This window comes from Narcine bancroftii, chromosome 14 (assembly GCF_036971445.1).
Source record: "Narcine bancroftii isolate sNarBan1 chromosome 14, sNarBan1.hap1, whole genome shotgun sequence".
NCBI lineage: Eukaryota > Metazoa > Chordata > Chondrichthyes > Torpediniformes > Narcinidae > Narcine > Narcine bancroftii.
In genome coordinates, this window is record NC_091482.1 from 4,417,691 (window position 1) to 4,439,321 (window position 21,631).

General features: G+C 44.0%; 1 protein-coding gene and 1 long non-coding RNA gene across 5 annotated transcripts in view; one reads left to right on the forward strand and one right to left on the reverse strand.

Moving 5' to 3' along the window:
- Positions 1 to 21,631, reverse strand: part of med13a (mediator complex subunit 13a) — a 177,269-nt gene that overhangs the window by 141,206 nt on the left and 14,432 nt on the right. For 2 of the 4 annotated variants that reach the window (XM_069911716.1, XM_069911715.1), the window contains exon 1: positions 16,250 to 16,392. The exons of the other annotated variants lie outside the window; for them this stretch is intronic. In XM_069911716.1, coding sequence (XP_069767817.1) covers positions 16,250 to 16,324 — 75 coding nt within the window. In that variant the 5' untranslated portion in view covers positions 16,325 to 16,392. Of the gene's footprint in view, positions 1 to 16,249; positions 16,393 to 21,631 lie in introns of those variants that run through there. 4 annotated transcript variants of the gene reach the window in all.
- Positions 1 to 21,631, forward strand: part of LOC138749820 (uncharacterized) — a 57,163-nt gene that overhangs the window by 24,570 nt on the left and 10,962 nt on the right. Inside the window, exon 2 of the long non-coding RNA XR_011348877.1 lies at positions 20,904 to 21,078. This is a non-coding gene — a long non-coding RNA (uncharacterized lncRNA). The remainder of the gene's footprint in view (positions 1 to 20,903; positions 21,079 to 21,631) is intronic.

Below are 21,631 nucleotides of genomic sequence, written 5' to 3' on the forward strand. Positions count from 1 at the left end.
CTAATTGCTCCATATAATGGAATATGCGAATGCAACCAAGTTGTAGGCAGTGTGACAAATATATGCCATTATCCTTCTCCCCATGTACTTCTCAAACACAACCACTGACTGAAAAGCAGGCATTTTCTTGCATGAAATTTTGTTTCTCAACTGAGTAGCCATGCCAAAACTTCTAGGCAAGTTTAAAAAGACTAAAGAATTAAGGCAATTCAAAACAAAGATTATATTTATCTATTTTTCATAATGTCCCAAAGCACTTCAAAAGTACTTAATTTGTTCAACTGTAATTATAATGAAGCAGGGAAGCAATTAATTGGCACCAAGTCATAAAGTACCAATGCAATAAAGAAAATCTTTTTAGCTATGTTGACAAAGGATACATTCACAACATAATAAATGTACTGCATTAAAAAATGAATTGTTCACATTTCTTTCCTCTTTAAATTATGCCATGAGATCTTGTACTTTCACTTTGAACACTTAAGAATTCATTCCTCAAGCATAACTTCTGATTCCACCAACATGACTACCAGAGATAGAAAATAAAACGTTAAAAATGTCCCGAAGCAGGGACTCAACCAAAGAGGTTAGCAATTCCTTCGCTCTACTCTACCAAACACTTAGATGCTGCTCAACCCACTGAATTACTCCAGTAGTTTATATTTTCCATTAAACTCAATAGATCTACTCAGAATAGGGCTGTGTGTACCAAATCTATAAAGTAGCTAAACACAAGGTTGAAAGTAACCACCCAACAACAATCAAAATCACTTCCAGAATGTGTGCTTTGAGAGTGAAAAAAAAATCTACATATTGCTTTTCCCAGATAATTTATTTCAATCTAGGTTACGGTATAACTGGAGAACAACCAAACACATTGCTCTACATTACAAGTTGAAACATTATTTTTTTTTTTAAAAAGGATAATCAAACAGTTCTTTGTAAAATTGTTTCAGAATAAAGCAGCCTAGAGTATAAACATCAAATTTCATTGTAAAGCAAATGCAGAGAAAATGCTAGCTTCTCCCAGGTCCCACCCCACCAGCTGCTACTCCAATATATCTGCACCCTTCATTGCTGCATTTAAAAAAATTTAAAGAAACACTCTTAAAAACACCATTTTAGAGCCTCCAATACAAATGTTAAGGGAATGGAAACTCGACAAATTAAAATACAAGCATTAGACAACTGTTTCCCAGTTCAACTGAACAAATTGTGTACAGACAATAACAAGGCACTACATTTTCCTCTGAATAATAGTACATGATCCAAAATGTCACAAAACTCACCATAAAACCAACAGAATCTAGAGCATAGAGATTTAAGGGATGAACTGATAGATATATACAAAATAAGAGGAAAATGTGGCAGTGTCTAATACAAGAAGGAACAGGTTTAAGTCACAAGTTAGATGGCTCGAGGGGAGGGAAATCTGAGGAGAAACTCTCACCCGTCAACACTCACCTGTGTGCTGCCTGAGAGATGATGGAGGCAGATAATCTCATGACAATTAAGCATTGAGACAAGAACTTGAAGCTCTAAAGCAACAGACCTGATGCAAGTAAATGGGATTAATGTAGATGGGTACAGAGGTGTCATGGCCACAATAAGTCAAAGGCCCAGATTCTGTATTGTACAACTCTAGAATCAATTGCTCCAATTAAGCTGGAAAATGTAGACAAGTACTATTTACAACATACTTGGATTGCTTCCCAAGCAACTTGCCCATCTGCTTGGTACATCTAGCAAGACTTCAATAATGTCTTGATACAGAAATCATTTGAAATTAAAAAGAACTCTTACTTCAAGGTTTAAAAAATCAGGTGGACAAAAATTCTTTCCATCAGTATTTCTTTAATTTATCTAGATATGGTGAGGACTATTTTTTTTTAAATAAAAATCTTCAACTGCACTCCCATCACTGCAGTCCAGTTTCAACAAGTCCAAAGAAAACACATATACAGACACAAAATGAAGGTAATATAACTGAGCCCATTTCAGATCAACAGTAGCTACTCTTAATTGTTCAAGAAACACCACTTCATGGATTCAAAATGTATATTGAAAAAGTACCACGTGGCCCATGAATGGTCTAACTTGCACAGTGACAATGTGAGCCAGTGCCTGTCATTTTTCCGCTTCCTGCTTTTCGCCCTCAACTAATCAACACCATACTTGATGGGGCAGAAAAACAATTAAACCATGCCACACTCTCTTCCCAAGAGTTACTTTATTAAAAGCAAAATTCCCAGGTGATGCAGATCTCCTGGTCTTGGCCAAAAAATAAAAATCATAGTGAAAATAGAAAAGCAATTTTTGAAAACATCAAATGCAAAGCACTAGAAATTTAAAAATTAAAATTTCTAACTTACGAATACAAACATTATTGAATTTAGATCTACTGAATTAATATTATTTTCAGAATTATATTTTTATAATGATCAGTATTGTTCAACTACCTTTTAAAAATCACCCATTTACAGAAGAATCAGTTCCATACCTTTCTCGGAATACAAATAAACTCTAATAAGCCAAACAGTAAATAGCATAATACCTAGTGTCGCCGAGAATGTTCTCCCAGAATCACAGTGCGGCTTTCGCGCAAACAGAGGAACGACTGACATGGTCTTTGCCCTCAGACAGCTCCAAGAAAAGTGCAGAGAACAAAACAAAGGACTCTACATCATGTTTGTTCACCTCACCAAAGCCTTCGACACCGTGAGCAGGAAAGGGCTTTGGCAAATACTAGAGGGCCTCGGATGCCCCCCCCCCCCCCCCAAAGTTCCTCAACATGGTTATCCAACTGCACGAAAACCAACAAGGTCGGGTCAGATGCAGCAATGAGCTCTCTGAATCCTTCTCCATTAACAATGGCGTGAAGCAAGGCTGCGTTCTCGCACCAACCCTCTTTTCAATCTTCTTCAGCATGATGCTGAAACAAGCCATGAAAGACCTCAACAATGAAGACGCTGTTTACATCTGGTACCGCACCGATGGCAGTCTCTTCAATCTGAGGCGCCTGCAAGCTCACACCAAGACACAAGAACAACTTGTCCGTGAACTACTCGTTGCCCATTCAGAGCAAGCTCTTCAGCACTTGATGTCCTGTTTTGCAGAAACTGCCAAAACGTTTGGCCTGGAAGTCAGCCTGAAGAAAACTGAGGTCCTCCGTCAGCCAGCTCCCCACCATGACTACCAGCCCCCCCACATCTCCATCGGGCACACAAAACTCAAAACGGTCAACCAGTTTACCAATCTCGGCTGCACCATTTCATCGGATGCAAGGATCGACAACGAGATAGACAACAGACTCGCCAAGGCAAATAGCGCCTTTGGAAGACTACACAAAAGAGTCTGGAAAAACAACCAACTGAAAAACCTCAGAAAGATTAGCGAATACAGAGCCGTTGTCATACCCACACTCCTGTTTGGCTCCGAATCATGGGTCCTCTACCGGCATCACCTACGGCTCCTAGAACGCTTCAACCAGCGTTGTCTCCGCTCCATCCTCAACATTCATTGGAGCGACTTCATCCCTAACATCGAAGTACTCGAGATGGCAGAGGCCGACAGCATCGAATCCACGCTGCTGAAGATCCAACTGCGCTGGGCAGGTCACGTCTCCAGAATGGAGGTCAATCGCCTTCCCAAGATCGTGTTATATGGCGAGCTCTCCACTGGCCACCGTGACAGAGGTGCACCAAAGAAGAGTTACAAGGACTGCCTAAAGAAATCTCTTGGTGCCTGCCACATTGACTACCACCAGTGGTCTGATCTCGACTCAAACCGTGCATCTTGGCGCCTCACAGTTCGGCGGGCAGCAACCTCCTTTGAAGAAGACTGCAGAGCCCACCTCACTGACAAAAGACTAAGGAGGAAAAACCCAACACCCAACCCCAACCAACCAATTTTCCCCTGCAACCGTGTCTGCCTGTGCCGCATCGGACTTGTCAGCCACAAACGAGCCTGCAGCTGACGTGAACATTACCCCTCCATAAATCTTCGTCCGCGAAGCCAAGCCAAAGATTTACCAATACAAATTTTAAAAGTCTTCCCCAAACTTCCACTGCTGTGAAGTATCCAATCCAGCTATTCTATCATTTCATCCATTTTTTCTTGTGCAGGAGTTTTGGAACAGATTCAAAGTTTAAAAGGTGCAATGTAATCCTGGCACACCAAAACAGAACCATAGAACGTACAGCACAGAAAACAGGCCATTCAGCCCTTCTAGTCTGTGCCAACCATCATTTTAGTTTAATTAAAGCAAAAAAAATAAATAAAACACTTCTTAATGCTGGAATAACAAGTTCACAAGTAATCCGAATTTGGTAATGTATATTTTTCTTCCCCTTCAATCTAGACAGCATCAAGTCAAAATAAGAGTTCAAAAACTTCCAAAATGACACGGGAAACAATTATTTTAATTTGCAACTATTAGAGGTTGTACCTCTAATCCAGTGACGTTGGGACCTGGCCATTGCCAGACCACAGAAAATGTGGAAAACAGAAATTGACCCCTATGGAAACACATCAAAAGGTAGAACAAAGCTTAAAACAGAAAAAAATACTGTGGGGCGGCGCAGTTAGCGCATGCCTTTACAGCGCCAGCAATCAGGACTGAGGTTCAAGTCCCACACTGTAAGGAGTTTGTACCAACGGTGGCAGATTCAAGCGTGCCAGGCCATGGGAGTTGCTGGAACACAGAGCACCGGGTAAGTACAACCTGTACTCCAAAGACATGGCTTGTCACTTATTTGGAAGTATTTCATTGCACAGGAGACCAGCACAAGGACAATAGGGATAGTAGTGGTCTTTAGAGTCTAAAGAGCATCACCATTCAATAAAGGATTTTACTCCAGAATAAAGAATCAGAAAGGACAGAACAGTTTGAAATTTTAACAGACCAGACGAGTCTTGGGAAAGATAAGCAGCAATGAAAATACAAAAGCAAGCTCTTCACATTTTACAAATAGGCAGAAATATCCCATATTTTTTCTTATCATTAGGTACCACACATTGGTGCATTTAGACCTCATTTCAAATAAGTCAAAATATCTCATTTGCTCCAAGAATAATAAAACCACTCAGTTGTTCTCATTTTAATGCCATCTTTAGCACATTGTACCCTCACTGCATTGAGTGACAATTTCAACATCTCAAAACTATTCTTCTGCAAATTACACCACAGTTTTATAGATGGTGATGGGTCTCTGCCAAATTAAACAAATACAAGCAGCCCTCATAGGTAAACTTAACCATTAAGCTGTTATGACAGTGTATCATAAGCTGACCTGGCTTTACCATCGAACCAGACAAGATTCAGATGGCTCTGTCAAAGCCTTTCATTGTGCAAATACAGCAGGAAAAAACATTTTTTGGCTCAAGCCCGTGCGTGGACCACATTCAGAATCAAAGTAGGTTCAAAATCCATTCCAGAAACAAGCACAATCACTTAAAGCTAACCCTTAAAGCAATGACAATCAAGTGCTACACCGTGGAAGGCGTTAAATTGAGGCCCAGTCTAACAGGATGGACAGAAAACATCACACTGAACCACAGACTCAAGTGTTAACAGTATCGTTTCAAGTAATAATACAAATTAATCTGCTAGTTATTCATCACAACAGCAGGTCAAAGGATTTTCAGTCCACAAATCAAGCTACAGAACAGTATTTCTGACTTGATACTTTTTTTTTAAAAAAACACAATAAAAGTGCAGGTTTCCTTGTATTAATACAGGGAGCCAGTCCTCAAACTATGGTATCACTATATTAATGAGCAATTGCAAAACACTTGTTCGGAAAGAAAATGTAAAATTATGAATGCAATGCACAAAGATCTCAAAACCGGACATTTAAGTCCAAGTAAAATAATCCATACAAAATGTTAATTATTTCCCTCGACCTAAAAAGAGTTGATCTCAAGCACTGTGGCAATTAAGATATTACAAATAATCTCAATGTCTCAAAAAAAAATTAACTAGTTCTCATTACACAATATTAACTCACAATCACTGTGGAAAGTGCACATTAACACCAAATCGGTAAAAATTGAACTTGGTTATAAAGCTTCCAGTGTCAACAGCTTCTGATCTAAGACACTGAATGTGCTAGAGAAACTCTACACACAAGCCCCAACTATAATCTGTACACCAAAAAGGTATGGCAAGGACTTTGGAAATTAAAATTTAGTACAAAAGTTCAAAGATCAGATTAATCGACAGCAGCGCTCCATGTAGATTTTCTCAAGAGTGGGGAGAGTTTTGCCTGTGATATACTGGACTGTGTCCATCATCTTTTGTAGGGCTTTCCCTTCAGAAGTGTTGGTGCCCCCATACCAGACCATAATGAAGCCAGTCAACACATTTTCCACATCTCTAGAAGTTTGGCAAAGTTTTCACTGTCATATCAAACTTCCGCACACTCCTGAGAAAGGAGAGGCACTGACACGCTTTCTTCACAATGACATTATGTTCAGTTCAGGAAAGGTCCTTCCAAATAACGACTCCAGAAATTTAAATTTCAGATTTATTTTCAGAGTACATACATGACATCACATACAACCCTGATTCTTATTTCCTATGGGCGAGGCAGAATTACCACTTATTGGTAGTGCAAAATAAAAACTGTTTTCAATGTACAAATAAAGAAATGTAAACAAACTGACTACACAATACAGAGAAAAAAAAATCAATAAAGTGCAAAGGAGTCCTTAAATGGACCCCTGATTGAGTTTGTTGTTGAAGAGTCTAATGGTAGATGGGTAGCAGAGGTTCCAGAACCTGTTGTGCGAGTCTTGTGGCACCGAGACCTCTTTCCTGAGAGTAGCAGCAAGAAGTGTATGCTAGGTTGTGTGGATCCTGGATGATTGCCGCTGCTCTTCGAGGGCACTGTTCCCTGTAGATGTTCTTAATGGTGGGGAGGGCTTTACTTGTGATGTCTGGGCCAAGTCTACTACCTTTTGCAGGACTTTATGCTCCAGGGTACTGGTGTCCCCAGACCATGATGCAGCTGGTCAGCACTCTTTTCACTATATATATCTATAGAAATTTGCCAGAGTTTCTGATGTAATACCAAACCTTCACAAACTCCTGAGGAATTAGAGGTGCTGATATGCCATTTGTGTGTTGGGTCCAGGAAAGATCCTCCAAGATAGTGATTCCAAAAAACTTAAATTTGCTCCCCCTCTCCACCTCTGATCCCACAATGATCACAGGATTGTAGACCTCTAGTTTTCCCTTCCTGAAGTCAATAACCAGCTCCTTCATTGTGTTGATATTTGCCCACCCCCTCCAATAATCACTGGATCTCTGATTTTCCCTTCATAAAGTTCAATCAACTCCTTGGTTTTGGTGACATTGTGTGTGAGGCTGTTGTTAGTACTCTATTCAGCCAAGTTTCCAATCTCCCTCCTGTCTGCTGACTCATTGTCCCCTTTTATAAAATACTTTGGTAAGATGCAACATTTTTCCCACACTTCAGCAAGATATTGATGATAAAAATTAGGCATCTTGAAACAAGAAATTATATTTACATTCCACATAGTCGAACAGCCAGGTCAAGATGAATATGCTCACTTAGAGCAAAACAAATATATATATATATATAAAAATATAAATATATATATATATATATTTATATTTATATATATATAAATATAAATATATATATATATATATTTATATTTATATATATATTTATATTTATATATATATATTTATATTTATATATATATATTTATATTTATATATATATATATATATATTTTTTTTTTTTTTTTTAAATTTTATATATATATAGCCAACCCTAGAAACCAAATTCTGGCTGAGAAACACCACAGGTTAGACCATCCAAATTCTCTACATGATTCAGTATTCGGTGAATTTGTTCAGGGAAAGAAAAATCAAAAGAGAAAACAGTATTTATGGGTAATGTTCTTCAACTCTAGAAGTCTTAAAGTCAGAACATAGACCAGCTCTGGTCTATGTGAACAACTCTCGACTGCTGTGACAACATCAGCTACTCCCTAAAACTAAAGAGTAAATGGAACGTTCATAATTGCAGTACCAATGAAATACAGGAATCTAAAATAATTGATCAGTGGCGCTGGATTCACACCACCCATCACGTGCTCTGTTCTTGCTACTATCTATTAGCTAGGCTTTCTGGACTTGAATAGCTTCGGAGCCTGAAAACAATAATATATAATTAAACCTTTCAAGAATATTTAATGGCACTGTGGAATAAACCAACAGCAGGATCAGATCTTCAGGTCAGAAAGTCTATGGATTTATAGAAAGTTCTGCTGTTCCAAATTGTCCTCTTCAGAACATAGCACTGTTATATCAGAACACAATTGTGAATTATGATGTCTTTTAGTGACTTCATTCCATAATTTCCAAGTCCTATTTGTAAAGTCAATTATTTTAAGGCCAATAAGACAGCAAAAGATAAAATGGAGAACAAATCCTTAGCACAGCCCAAGTCATTGTTCTTTAAATAATATTTAGCTGAAATCACATCAATTAGGCAACAAAAATAAAGTGAAGCATGGCAACAGGAGGCAATTGAGATGGAAAGAGTCATGGCACACTCTTGATTGCCATCTATTAAATGAAGATTTATTTATTTATTTTTGAAAATCAGGCCCATGAAACCATGCTGCCCAATTACATCTAATTGACTTACAGCACCTGGCACATTTTGAACTGTGGGAGGGAGGAAACTCCTGCAAACATGGGGAGAAAGTACAAACTCCTTGAAGACAGCGTGGAATTTGAACCCAGGTCCCAGTCGCTGGTGCTGTAACAGCATTGCATTAACTACTATGCTAACCATTCAGCCCAATAGAGTTGGGCTCACTTCCTAGGTTCCTGGAGATTAATTAAATGCCAGTATTCAATGACATAGAAGAATGGTGACTCTGGAGAAGTATCATTCTTGAAGCCAACTCCAGCAAGTGTCATGGAATTAAAGATTTGAATCAGAAAATCATTAATCCCAAAGCAAGTGCAGAAGTGCCATGAGGAAAAATATTTAGAGCATTCCAGCTTTTGACAATGTACAACCATAAATCAGGTTAAACTTGTTCTAGATATCTATTCTACATCAAGTAACATTATTCAAAATAAATGGCAATTGAGGAATTAACTATTCACCAAGCTAAAGTAGATCTTCACTATTTAGTTTGTCAGGACATTGCTACATACCAATGCAAGACATCAAAGGAGAGTTCCTGTATTTAACCATAACATTCACAGGTTCAATTTAAATTCAGTTTTTCTTTCAATCCTACTTCTGCAACTTTTTTCCCCAAAAATACCGCTCGTTTTCTTCGATGGGTGATAAATCCGGGAATCAAAGTAACATCACAGACACTCCATTTGATCACATCTGCAAGATATCAGCTCAAAGTCAGCAGAGGAGAGGGTGAAAAACTTTTGGATGGCAACATCTGATGATCTGTCCTGGAGACTACATGTCCATGCAATCACAAAGAAGGCTTGCCAGCAGCTATAGTTGTGGGAAGTTTGAAGAGATTCAGTATGTCACCAAGCACTCGTTAAAATTTCTACAGGTGTACCGAGGAGAACATTCTGGCTGGGTTGCATCAATGTCTGATATGAAAATGCCAACACTCAGGACAAGATAAAACTCCAGAGCAGAGCACTGTTCCCTCTAATGTAGATACATATTTTGCAACCAGCGCATAAAGGAAATTAAAGTCTGCACAAAAGGGGAGTTACCAAAAAAGTAGCTAATAATTACACTTATTGAATACAATTATACTTGTTTTATTTAAAAATGCCAATACAGTTTTATTAGCCACAAGAGATAGGCTGTGCCAAAATTATCTGGAAACAATTTCAAGTTTACATATGCACAAGCATTCAGTGTGCACATATTATCGTCACAAGAAAATAAAATTGCACAACATGTAGCGACGGCGCCACTGCTAACTGAAGGATCGCACAACCAGACGGGTTGACTTCAGTGAGCAAAAACTGATTTATTGCAGGCTGCCTGGCTGGTCCTATACTCCCTGCCCAGACCTGGCTGAGAACCGCGCTGGGGGGCCCCCGACATCACCGGGATGTCACGTGGGTCCCCAAATGAGGGCTTCTGCACCCGGTGCCGAGGTCAGGAGGAAACCCCCGAAGGCACCATTTTGGCCTGCTGCCCCGCCACGTGCGTGACAAGCAGGGCCGGTTCGCCTGCCTAATGGCATACCGCCACACAGCCCCCCCCTCCCCCAAGAACCAACGCCAATGTCCTTTTTTGCCAGGTGGCCTCACTTCTTGGGTTGGGCCACAACTACTGGTTCGGTGGGGTCGAGGTCGGCTGCCTTTAACCTGTCCACTGTAAACAGCTCCCTCTTACCACCGATGTCCAGTGTAAAAGTAGATCCTGAACGCTGGACAACTTCGTAAGGCCCTTCATATGGTCTTTGTAGAGGTGCTGTGGATGGGCCCTGCCTGATAAAAATGTACACTGCAGTACAGCTCGCTGGGGACGCAAGAGGCTTGTGTGCCGTACCTGGGTGCCGGTGGGGGTGTGAAGGGAGTCCAACTGGGCCCGGAGGAGGGGGAAATAGACCGTGCAATGACTGCTGGGGGTTGTGAGGTACGTTGACGAACTCACCAGGTAGGGCTAGTGGTGCACTAGGCGAGTGTCTAGTCCTTGGCCGCGATGAGGGCGAAGAGCGGCTGCATTATACACGCAGAGCCTGGAATGAAGCGGTTATAGAAATTGACCATACCCACAAACTCCTGTAGCTCCTTGAGGTTGTCCGGGCGTGGGAACTCCCTGATTGCAGCAACCTTCGTAGCAGCAGGTCTGGCTCCTTCGGCCGTGATAGTATGGCCCAGGAACTGCATAGACTCTTTCCCAAATTGGCACTTGGCTGGATTATCGTTAGGCTGAAGTCGGCCAGTGGGGAGAAGAGGGTGCACAGGTGAGACTCATGTTGTGCCCGGTCTCTGCTGGCGACAAGGATGTTGTCCAGGTAAATGAATACAAAATTCAAATCCCTGCCCACTGTGTCCATAAGGCGCTGGAAGGTCTGGGCGGTGTTCTTGAGTCTGAACGACATGCGTCAGAACTCGAACAAGCAAAAGGGAGTGATGATGGCTGCTTTGGATATGTCCTCGGGGTGCACAGGGATTTGGTGATACCCGCGCACCAGGTCGACCTTGGAGAATACCCTCGCGCCATGCAGGTTGGCCGTAAAGTCCTGGATGTGAGGGATCGGGTAATGGTCAGGTACTGTTGCGTCGTTAAGATGTCGATAATCTCCGCGGGGCGCCAGCCGCCGGAGGCTTTCAGGACCAGGTGGAGTGATGAGGCCCAAGGACTGTCGGTGCGGAGCGTCAAATGATCCCCAGCTCCTGCAGATGCAAGAACTCTTCCTTCGCTATCTGGAGCTTATCCAGTGAGAGCAGACTTGCCTTGGCATGGACCGGCGGGCCTTGGGTGGGGATGTAATGAAACACTCCGTGGCGTGGTGAAGCGGCAGAGAACTGCAGCTTGAGGAGGGACGGGAACTCGTCCAGGATATGCTGAAACTCGTCCTTGGGCATGCTGACCGTAGCCATCTGCGGCTGCACTGTGCGGGAGATGTTGAGCTGATTGGAAGGTACGGGCATGTCAATCAGGAGTCTGTGGGTGAGGAGGAAGTAGACATCTAGGATTGTGGTTGGAAGGGACAAAACGATGAACGTCCACGAGAACTTCCGCTGGCTGATCTGGAAGTGAACGGTCTTGTCTCCATACGTTCGGATTTCTGTCGAATTGGCTGCACGGAGGGGAGGTCCTCGAGGCCGGTTCAGGGACTCGATGGGTGTGGCCGGGATTACACTGATTTGGGCCCCGGTGTTGAAAAGGAAGTGTCGGCTGCTGACTGAATCCCGCAGGCAGAGAAGGCTGTGTTCTTGGCCAACTGCCTCAGCCATTAACAAAAGCCAGCCTGCTCGTTTCCCTGGAACAAGTAGGCTGACGACACTTCCGAGCCTTGGCTCCCAGAGCTGGTGGAAGAAGCAGAGGCCTGAAGTGGATACCTTGCTACTGGCTGTGCTCTTTGAGGCCCCTGCAAGGGCCGCAGCAAGAGAGGAAGGCATACCCGTGACTTATAACCTGCTGGACTGCTGAGCCCTCCGGAAATTGTTCGAGCCATAGCTCCAGAGCCTTTTGAGCGACCTTCCTAGGGTCGATGAAGCTCTCCTGGGACAGCAACGGCCGGATGTCTTCAGGCAGATGGTCGAGGAAGATGCACTCAAAGAGTGGGCAATTGGTGTGATCGCCTACGAGCGCGAGCATCTCGTCCATTAACTCAATTGGAGTTCTGTCCTGCAAGGCATCGAGGCGCAGCATCCGAGTGGCACGCTGGCGCCTGGAGAGGCTGAGGGAGCCAGTGAGCACCCGCTTGATAGTCCCATACTTATCTTCTGCGGGTGGGTGCTGAATGAGGTGCAGCACTCATGTGGCAGTGGTCTGGTCCAGGGCGGCGACCACATGGTAAAACTTGGTCGAATCAGATTAAATCTGGCAGAGGTGAAACTGAGCCTCTGCGTGGTTGAACCAGGTCTCCGGGTCCTGAACCCAGAAGTCAGGGAGCTTGATAGCTATAGCGTTGATCGAAGGGTCGTTCATGTTGGGTTCAAAGACGTTTGAACCTGTCAGGGTCACCAATTGTAGCAGCGGCTACACTGTTAACCAGATTGGTTGACTTCAGTGAGCAAAAACTGATTTATTGCAGACTGCCTGGCTGGTCTTGTTCTCCCAGCCCGGAGCTGGCTGAGAACCGCACTGGGGGACTCCGACGTCACCGGGGCGTCACATGGGTCCCTAAGCACGGTCTTCTGAGCCTGGTGCCGAGAGGAAACCCCCGACGGTGCCATTTTGGCCGGCTGCCCCACCGCATGCATGACAAGCGGGGCCGGTTCGCCTGCCTAATGGCGTACCACCACAAACACAAGATTTTTGGGCCCAAAGACTACTAAAAATTAGAGGGAACATTGCTACAGACATCACAGACACCAATTTTCACACCATTGAGGACATCTACAAGCGGCAGAGTTTTAAGAAAGCAGTCACTACCCTCAAGGATCTCCCCACCCCCCCCCCCCCACCCCCAAATACCCAGGCTATGCCCTCTTCACTGTTATCAGGAAATAGGTACAGGAGTCTGAACACTCAGCGGCACAAGGACAGCTTCTTCCCCTCTGCCATCAGATTTCTGAACAAACAATGAACCATATGTATCTTTATCTTTGTCATATGAAATACACTGTTTGACCTGCTGAGTTTCTCCAGCATTGTTTTTAGTGTTGATAGTTTTGCATTGTGACAAATAAGAAGCTTCCTTCCTCGCTAGAAGAGAAACTAAAGGGAAACTAAATTGCCTCCATTGAATTTAAATTTTACTTTAAAAGGTGAAAATATCGAGGAGATCATTTATTCTGGTTGAGTTCATTTCTCAGTACAAAGAAAAAAGTTTAAAGGTGATGAGTTTGTCCCTGTTTTTTTTTTAAAAAAAAACACTGCTAGGAATAGTGGTGAAAGCAGATACAATAGTATCCTTTAAGAAGCATCAAGATTGGTAACTGGTGAAAGTATCCTGTGGGATCAGCAAAAATTTAGTTTCAATTGGTCATCATGTTTGGAGCAGATGCGTGTACTGAAGAGCCTATTTCACTTGCTGTACTATTTGTGTAATTTATATTGTTTTGAAGGTGCTACAGTCAAAAAAATTCTCTTCTACTGTTTTTACTTTGTACGGTGATTTATAATAAACGTTTGTACTGTGATGCCACAAAACACGAATTTCACGTCATGTTCATGACAAAGTCTGATTCTGAATGTACAAACATGTACTTTATTTTTATTAGGAATAATTTTTTTGATTTAAAAAATCTTCTCCCCAATGGATACAAGAGCAGTGGGGGAGGGGAGAGCCACAGAAAAGTATGGACACAATTTTAAAAATAAATCTCAATTGCACTTTTCCTGGTGACTTGCTATAATTTTTTTTATTGCTGGAAATCTAAAATAGGCTGAAGCCCATTTTATCTCGCATGTTCAACAACTCATCCACATTTTCCTCTTCAAAATGCTAAACGGTGACACATTCGACTGTAATGAGAGTAACTAATCATTTTTAGAAGACAGATGGGCAGCCATATTAAGGTTTCCAAAAATGCTTCTCCAAAAATGTTAAGGATTATTTAAGACTCCCACAGGACCAACAAACTCCTAAATTTTCCATTCCACCACCCTCCTTTGCCTCAAATTCCAGTGTGAAGAAAAGCAACACAACAGGGACAAGTTTTGCCAGCTTGGCCGAATGCAATGGTCACATTTGTTCGATTAAACCAACATCAAAAGCATGCAAATACATCAATGTTAATTCCACACACAATGCACTTCTGCTCCAAGGGGGAAAAATGTTTCCCGAACCACATCTTCCTGCCCTATACATTCAGGAATATCATTTCAGTGATCTTTGACAACTTTCCCCAATTAAGGACTTTCCAATGCAGAGTTTTTTTTAAAAAGTTACAACCTGGTGAATTGAAGCCCTTAAAATCTCGCTCTCTCTGGTCGGTTGGAATACTAATTTTGAAACTGGTTGCTTATCTATTTATTTTTGCTTTTCTCTGGGGCTTTTCAAAAACACTTCCCTTTAGTCTATTCGCCTCCAGAGTGAATGACGACCGTGGTGGTGGTGGTGGTTGGGGGGTGGGGGGGGAGGCATGACCTGGGGGGGCGGGGGGGGAGAAGTAAAAGCACCAAAAGTCTCTATTCTGCATGCCGTCCTTAATTACAATGACTTTTCTTTAAGGGGGGTGGGAGGGGGAGAGGTTGGGGGGGGTGGGGGGGAAGAACCCAGCAGAAATGACAGCCTCTGAACCTTGCACAGTTTTTGGGTGACATGATTCTAGTTTCGTTTATGTCACTGCGAGAAACGATTAAAGATTCCCCCCCCCCCCCACCTCCCAAATTAAAGACATGACGCATCTACAAGTTTAAAAGGCAATCCTCACTCTAAAGTTGGAGACAAGAGTCCAAGTCTGGAATTCTGAGGGTAATATTTATCCGAGTGAAATGCTGGGGGGGGGGGGGGGGTCAGCAGGTACTTTAAAGGTGCACGACCAAGGGCTTGGGGAGCCGCCCCCCCTTCCAAGGGCTTGAGGAGCCCTCCCTTCCAAGGGCTTGAGGCGCCCCCCCCTTCCAAGGGCTTGAGGCGCCCCCCCTTCCAAGGGCTTGAGGCGCCCCCCCCTTCCAAGGGCTTGAGGCGCCCCCCCCCTTCCAAGGGCTTGAGGCGCCCCCCCCCCCTTCCAAGGGCTTGAGGCGCCCCCCCCTTCCAAGGGCTTGAGGCGCCCCCCCCTTCCAAGGGCTTGAGGCGCCCCCCCCTTCCAAGGGCTTGAGGCGCCCCCCCTTCCAAGGGCTTGAGGCGCCCCCCCTTCCAAGGGCTTGAGGCGCCCCCCCCTTCCAAGGGCTTGAGGCGCCCCCCCTTCCAAGGGCTTGAGGCGCCCCCCCTTCCAAGGGCTTGAGGAGCCCCCCCTTCCAAGGGCTTGAGGCGCCCCCCCCCCTTCCAAGGGCTTGAGGTGCCCCCCCCTTCCAAGGGCTTGAGGAGCCCCCTCCCCTTCCAAGGGCTTGAGGAGCCCCCTCCCCTTCCAAGGGCTTGAGGAGCCCCCCCTTCCAAGGGCTTGAGGAGCCCCTCTCTTCCAAGGGCTTGAGGAGCCCCTCTCTTCCAAGGGTTTGAGGAGTCCCCCCTTCCAACGGCTTGAGGAGCCCCCCCTTCCAAGGGCTTGAGGAGCCCCCCCTTCCAAAGGCTTGAGGAGCTCCCCCCTTCCAAGGGCTTGAGGAGCCCCCCCTTCCAAAGGCTTGAGGAGCTCCCCCTTCCAAAGGCTTGAGGCGCCCCCCCTTCCAAGGGGAGAGGACTCCAGAAAGTGCACTGACCAGCTGAGTTTCTGGTGTGGGATGTTTTGCACCTCAACTCCGGTGAAGTGTCTTTTAACCCCCCCCCCCCCCCCGCCCCCCGTGTCAGATCCACAGGAATCTCCACCAAGTTTGTCTGAGGGGAGGAGAAGGGAAGTAGTGGGTTGAAAGAGTTGCTGGCGGGTTTTCCGGCCCGGCCCTGTTTGGAGCCGTGTGGTTTGCCCCCCCACCTCCTACCCCCACCCCCCCTCGGCCCGAGCGAAGGCCGCGGTTGGAAAATGGCTGCGCGGCGGCCTCCCTCCCTCACTCACCAGAGAGAAGAGGTTGGAGTAGCAGTCCTCCAAACTCGCCCCGTTCGCCACCCAGCAGCCGGACGAACTCATCATCACGGTGCCCGCATCCTCCGAGCCGCTCGAACGCGCACTTCCATACACGAGAGGGGGAAAAAGTCCCCCCCCCCCAACCTCGACCCCGACCCGAGCCCCCCCCCCCCAAATAATCCCCCCACCACACAATCAATCCCGGGGCTTTTAATCCGGCTCCTCTCAACGAGGTGAAGGCATCTGTCGGTCTCTTCCTTCCTCCACCCTCCCTCCCCCCCTCCCCCCCCCCCTTCTCTCTCTCTCTCTCTCAGCGGCGACTCAGGTTTGTGTTCAGTCCCGGCCTTTCATGGGGAGCCTCAGTCCCAGACTTAATGGCGGAGCTCCGTCACGTGACGCGCTCGGCGGCCGCCCTTCCCGCGAGCGGCCACTGGAGGCGCTCGGCCCAGCCCCGGCGCCCGTGACGCAATCACTTCCTGCTTCGAACCTGCCCTCCTTGCTGCTGATCTCCTGCACTGGGGAAAAGGCAGGGCAAAGAACCACTGGGAGGAGGACTCCTCCCCCCCCCCCCCCCCCCCCACACACACCGAAACCGGAGCATGGCAAGGGACACGTAGAGTTCTTTCTAACTTCAGAACTGATATTAGGACGTTTTTATTTAAAAAAAAAATCAGCTTATGGTTTAAAAGTTACTCATCTCTCCCTGTGGATAATGCATGTGCACAATAGCTCCAACTTCTTTGAATAAAGTTACCCCCCCCCCCATAAAATTAGCTGCTGCCTGCAATCACTCACCAACATTCTTTGACTGTTAGTACCTTCAAAACAATGTAAAATTACACAAACAGTACAGCATGGCAACAAGCTCTTCAGTGCACCCGTCCGCTCCAAACATGATGCCCAATTCAAACTAAATTTTTCCTGATCCCACAGGATCAATCTTGATGCCTCTTAAAGGGTACTATTGTATCTGCTTCCACCACAAGCAGCCAATTCCAAGCACCAAGCAGTAGAAAAACACATGGACAAACTCATCTCCTTTAAACTTTTTCCTTTGTACGAAATTAGCTCAGCCAGAATAAATTAACTTCGACATTTTCACCTTTTAAAGTAAAATATAAATCCAATGGAGGCAATTTAGTTTCCCTTTTTGGGAGGAAGGAAGCTTCTTATTTGTCACAATGCAAAACTATCAATGCTGGAGAAACTCAGCAGGTGAAACAGCGTACTTCATATGGCAAAGATAAAGATGCATAACATTTCGGGTTGGGTCTCTTCATGAAGGTATGAACAAAATGTAGGCGGTCACCTGAACAAAATGGTGGGGTGGACAGACAGTCCCACAGGCAAGAGGTAATAGGTGGATAAGGGAGGGCACACCACCAAGCAGGGGCAGGGGGGGTGGCTCTGTGAATGAAGAAGGAAGGGGATGGAGAGCTGGAGGAAAGACAGAGGGATGATGGAGAGGGGGAGAGCAGCAAGTCTGCTAGCAGAAACCAGAGGTTGATGTTCATGTCATCCTGTTGGAGAGTGCCCAGACAGAAATAAGGTGTTGCTCCTCCAATTTACAGGGGGTCTCAGTTTGAAAGTTCACAAGTCCATAGACAGGTGCATCAGCGTGGCAGTGGGATACAAGATTGAAATGATTGGCCACTGGAAGATCCCGGTCACTGATGCAGGCAGAACATAGGTGCTCAGTGAAGCAATCTCCCAGTCTGCGTCCAGTTTCTCCGATGTAGAGAAGGCCACAATGGGAGAACTAGACACAGTGGATGAATCCTGAGGATACACAAGTGAAGTGTTGCTTCACTTGAAAGGAGTGTTTGGGGCCCTGAATGGTGATGAGAGAGGAGGTGTGGTGCGGGTGCGGCACTTCCTGTGGCCGCAGGGGAAGGTGCCAAAGTAAGGGACATACTAAAACAACACTGCAACCATTTGGAATTGAAAGTCTTAATATTTCCTGTACTTAAAAAAACATGTTTGGATTAGAGTATTTGTCAGGTGCAGCCTGATCAGCTGAATGTTCCACCATTTTCTTACGGCAATGTTTACAAATACTAAATTTTTTTAAAACTTACAGCTGTGATGAAGTATCCCAAAAAGAAACAGAAAATAATTCAATCTAAGAAGTTAACTTTGTTAGTCTTTCCACAGGTCCTACCTGTGACAAAGAACTGCTCCGGCATTTTCTGCTGTTAATATTCCAAATTCTATGGGGCAATTAGGAAAATATTGTCCTGAGAACATTACATAAACATCGACACTGAAAAAATTTCCTGACAAACGCCATGAGCCACTATCCCAGCATTAGTCAAAAGGAAAATAGTTGCAGCATGGTCGAGAATTTATCATTGCAAAACAAAAGCCAGTCAACAAATACAAAAATAACATGCAGAATTCAAGATGCTGCAGTCCCAATATGTCTGGCATCAACCCAAGAGAAATCTGATGAGCTCAGGCTCTTTATAATTCCCCAAGGGGCATAGACAGAGTCAGAAAGCCTACACTTTAAATTCACCAATCTGTCACGGTTTGCAAATTACACACAATTTCACAAATAAAAAGAGTTACCACTTATCGTGCCTTCTGAACAATAGAGCAATATAGTTTAGATGAAAATGTAATAAACTTCTATAGGACATAGGGCACAAAGAAAAGATCTCATAATGACAGATTTTATTTGCAGCCATGGATTACTAATAAAAAGGACCAGTATTGGAGGCACAATGCGAAACTAAAGTGTTCACAGAAAAAAGATTGCATCAAAATACAGTCACTGTGGGCTGGAGTAATGAACAATTTAAAGGAGGATCAAGCCCAAGATGAAGAAAAGCTCAAATATCCAGTTAAATTTACACTGATAATACTTTCAAAGTTTACTTTCATTGTTAGTGTAGAATAAAATCAAAAACATTTTTATTTTAGTGCATACATTAAACCCAACTACCATTAAATTACAAACTGCAGTTCAGAAACAGTATACAAGCTGGTTGTGTTATAAATTAAACTGTAAAAATGTTGTTAATGAGACAATTATTTCTTTATTAACATTGAGAAAGGGCCCTACTTTGTTGAGTGGACAGAAGAACTGATTCAAATATATGTTTAAAGTTACTCTTTAAAAAAAACTTAAGATTCCCAAATTAAATTTCCTAAATAGGGTAGCACAATTAGGACAACGCTGTTACAGAGTCAGGAACCAGACTCAAATCTGGCACGGTCTATCAGGGAGTTTGTACGTTCTCCTTGTGTCTGCATGGTTTTCCTTCAAGTGCTCAGATTGCTTCCCACCATTCAAAAACGTACAGGGGAATGGGGTCTGTAACTCAATTGGATGGCATGGACTTGTGGGTCAAAAGGGCCTGTTACATCAAAATTTAAATTTAAACAATACTGGAGAAACTGAGCAGATCAAACAGTGTACTTTATTTAGCAAAGATAAAGATACATAATCAATGTTTCGGGCTTGAGCCTTCTTCATCAAGGCCTGAGAGTATAAAGGACACTATTTAACCTGCTGAGTTTCTTTGCCATTGTGTTTTTATTTCAGTCATGGTGTCTACAGACTTTTGTGTTTTAATCCTAGATTCCTAAATGTCTGCAATGTTGTTATTGAAAACAACTGTTTAAAACTAAAGACCACTCAGGCCAACAGAGAAAACAGCAGAAATAGGAGATGAATCATAATATCTACTAATCTTCACCAGGGCAGGTAGCCAAGTGGACGTTTAGGTTCATTTTGTTACAAAGTGCTAGTACAGCGTGAAGGGTTCTTCTGCAAACAAACCAACTGGCTATCTCTAGCATTACAAACAGCCCTGCATGGAGTACAATTTATAGAGTAAAGGATTGCAATGAAAAGATCAGTTACCAGTAATTAGAAATTCTATCGGGCCCACAGGAAAAAGGATCTCAGGGTTGTACGTGATGTCATGCATGTATACTGACAATAAATTTGATTTTTGAAACTCGAGTTAGCACCTAGCAAAGCGCCATCAGAGCCCTGTCATGGGTTTGTTCAGGAGCCGGATGCCTCTCAGCCTCTTGGTGCACATTTTCACACTCTTCAGCCTTCCATAGATAAGAACATTCCCAGAGCATGATGGATACTTCAGTATGTTGACTGCCTTTCCTAGGCAGCAGAACTTGCAGATGGAGTCCAAGTTATCGTTGTGTCTGCCACCTTCTGCAGTTTTTTCTGGTCACGAGCAGAGCAGCTCCATTGCATGCTGTGATGCATTCAGCAAGTACAGTTTTGAAGGTGCTCCTGTACACTGGTGGAGGGGACTTCCTTCAACTTCTAAAGACTGGTGGAGGGGACTTCCTTCAACTTCTAAGACAGTAGAAACATTGGTGCATTTTCTTGATTATCGCTATGTGTTTGTCTCAGATCAAGTCATTGGGGCTATTATATTCCCAAGAAATTAAAACCATCTGCTCTATGTGGACAGGGATTATGGACTCTGACCCCTCTCCCGAAGCCAATAATAATTGCCTTCATCTTGTTGATGTTGAGAGAGAGGTTGTTACCTTGGCACCATGCCTCCAGTCTTTCATTCTCCTTACATACCGACTCATCATTATTTGATACTCAACCCATGATTGAGATCTGGTGTAATTCTTCTGCAACTGTGCCTCACTGCAGGTTCCACCTTTGAGCACTTCTCAGCAATGGAGACAAAGTTATCTTCAAACTGATTTTCTGAAGGACCTGGAACATCAACATTTAATCCAAGATGTAAAGTGAAGTTCCAATCAACCAGCCAAGTACATCATTTGGATGAGAGGAGAATGATAATTACCGGCACCAGAGCTCCCAGGTATCCTTGGGGGGGGGGGGGGGGGAGGGGGGGTGGGGTAGATGTGACTTCCACTCATTACAGCACTGAGCAAGTACAAAAATAAGAGCTTTGTCAGACTCAACTTGGGTGTGGACATAGCAAAATCTTCAGGATACAGAGTTCCCAAATCTTTCTTAAATGAACCAACTGAGGAGAATGGATAAAGTTGGCAATAATAATTTGACTTTTCTCATGTTCCCCTCTAGCAAGTGAGAATACCAATAAGTGGTAATCCTGCCTCGCTAGCAGGAATAAAGAATCTCAGGGTTGTATGTGATGTCAAGTATGTTACCTGTAAATGGAGAGGGAAAGGGGTAGAGACCTGGAGGAATGAAGGCAGAAGGATGGGAAAGACTCTGACAATAAATTTGAATCTGAATCCAATTCTCTCAGGTAAGCTTAGCCATCATTCCCAACATACAAAAACCCTTTAAACAGAATCAGTCATGGAAAAGAAAGCATTTTTTAAAAATCTACAAGGTAGATGCTAATTGCAAATCTCCTGACAAAGATGAGATAACAAATGATGTCA